Source organism: Egretta garzetta, unplaced genomic scaffold (assembly GCF_000687185.1).
Source record: "Egretta garzetta isolate BGI_Z169 unplaced genomic scaffold, ASM68718v1 scaffold105, whole genome shotgun sequence".
In the NCBI taxonomy this organism is placed as follows: Eukaryota; Metazoa; Chordata; class Aves; order Pelecaniformes; family Ardeidae; genus Egretta; species Egretta garzetta.
The window spans coordinates 2,247,580-2,248,773 of NW_009259598.1; the positions used below are offsets into that span (position 1 = coordinate 2,247,580).

Consider the following 1,194-nt stretch of genomic DNA (forward strand, 5'->3'; position numbering starts at 1 on the left):
GGCGTGTCCCCCCCAAGCCCTCACCAGCCCCAGCAGGTTGAGGAAGAGGTGGGTGTGCTTGCGGATCAGGTTGTAGGCCTGGCAGCACAGGTCGACGAAGTCGGGGAAGCGGCTGGAGGGCTTGTCCCCCCCATTGATGACGTACGCCATGTCCGAAGTGAAGACGAACGGTGCCCGGTCCCTGCGCCGGGGAGGGAGGGACAGAAAATGAGCATGGCCGGGGGTCACCCACCACCGGGATGAGGAGAGGGGGCTTGACCCGTGAAATCGCCCCACAGGGAGGAGCCCAGGCAAGGGGGAAGGGAATGCCGGTGATGTTTCTCACCTCTTGATGTTGCCAAACATCTGCGCGTGGCCCAGGAACCTGCCGAAGTCAATGTGGAACATGTGGCCGGTGGTCTTGAGCATGATGTTGTCATTGTGCCGGTCGCAGATTCCCAGCACATAGGTGGCCACGCAGCAGCCAGCACAGGAGTAGATGAAATTTTCCACAGCCTGGGAGGAGGGAGGGAGGGAAGGAGCAACCAGGCGTGGAGAAAGGCTGAACACGTTGGGAAGGGAGGGGTCTTATGCCTGGAGTGGGGGGCACGAGGAGCGGGGACCCTGCCAGGCTCCTCCTTACCTTCTCGTACTCATCCTCCTCGGGGTTGTGTTTCTGCAGCCAGTCTGCCAGCGGCCGGTCTTTGAAGGAGCCCGTCACGCCATGCTCCACCTGGATTTTGCGTAGGGTCTCGGCGTTGGGGATCATCTCCACCATGCCTGAGAGCCAAGACAGCAGGGTGAGACCCATCCATCCTGTCTGGGGGACACCGAGACTCCAGGCCCCCTTTGCCACCAACCCCACCATCCACTGTTGAGTGACAGCCTGCACAGACACGTTCCTACAGACGGGCTGGTGGGATCAGACCTGAAGGTGGATCACAGCTACCCATAGCAGCTCCTCTCTAGCAGAGCCCCAGGACCTCCAGTGCCATCACCAGCCCGAGAGCATCGTGACCTGATGCCACCAGGGGGACACCCTGATGCCACTGGGGGACAGCATCCCGATGCCAGGTTACCTCGTCCGCGGCCGGTGGAGAAGCAGCGGAAGATGACCATGCGCATGTCCAGCCCCTCCTGCACCCAGATCTTGTTCATGATCCGGATCATCTGCAGCGTCAGCATGTCCTGCCGCAGGTCGTCACCGCACTGCCA

General features: G+C 61.7%; 1 protein-coding gene across 1 annotated transcript in view; it reads right to left on the minus strand.

Annotated features, from left to right (window-relative positions):
- Positions 1–1,194, minus strand: part of PIK3C2B (phosphatidylinositol-4-phosphate 3-kinase catalytic subunit type 2 beta) — a 23,644-nt gene that overhangs the window by 3,107 nt on the left and 19,343 nt on the right. The window contains 3 exon segments of the mRNA XM_035893749.1: positions 326–495; positions 623–759; positions 1,059–1,188. Of these exon segments, the coding sequence (XP_035749642.1) occupies positions 326–495; positions 623–759; positions 1,059–1,188 (437 nt within the window).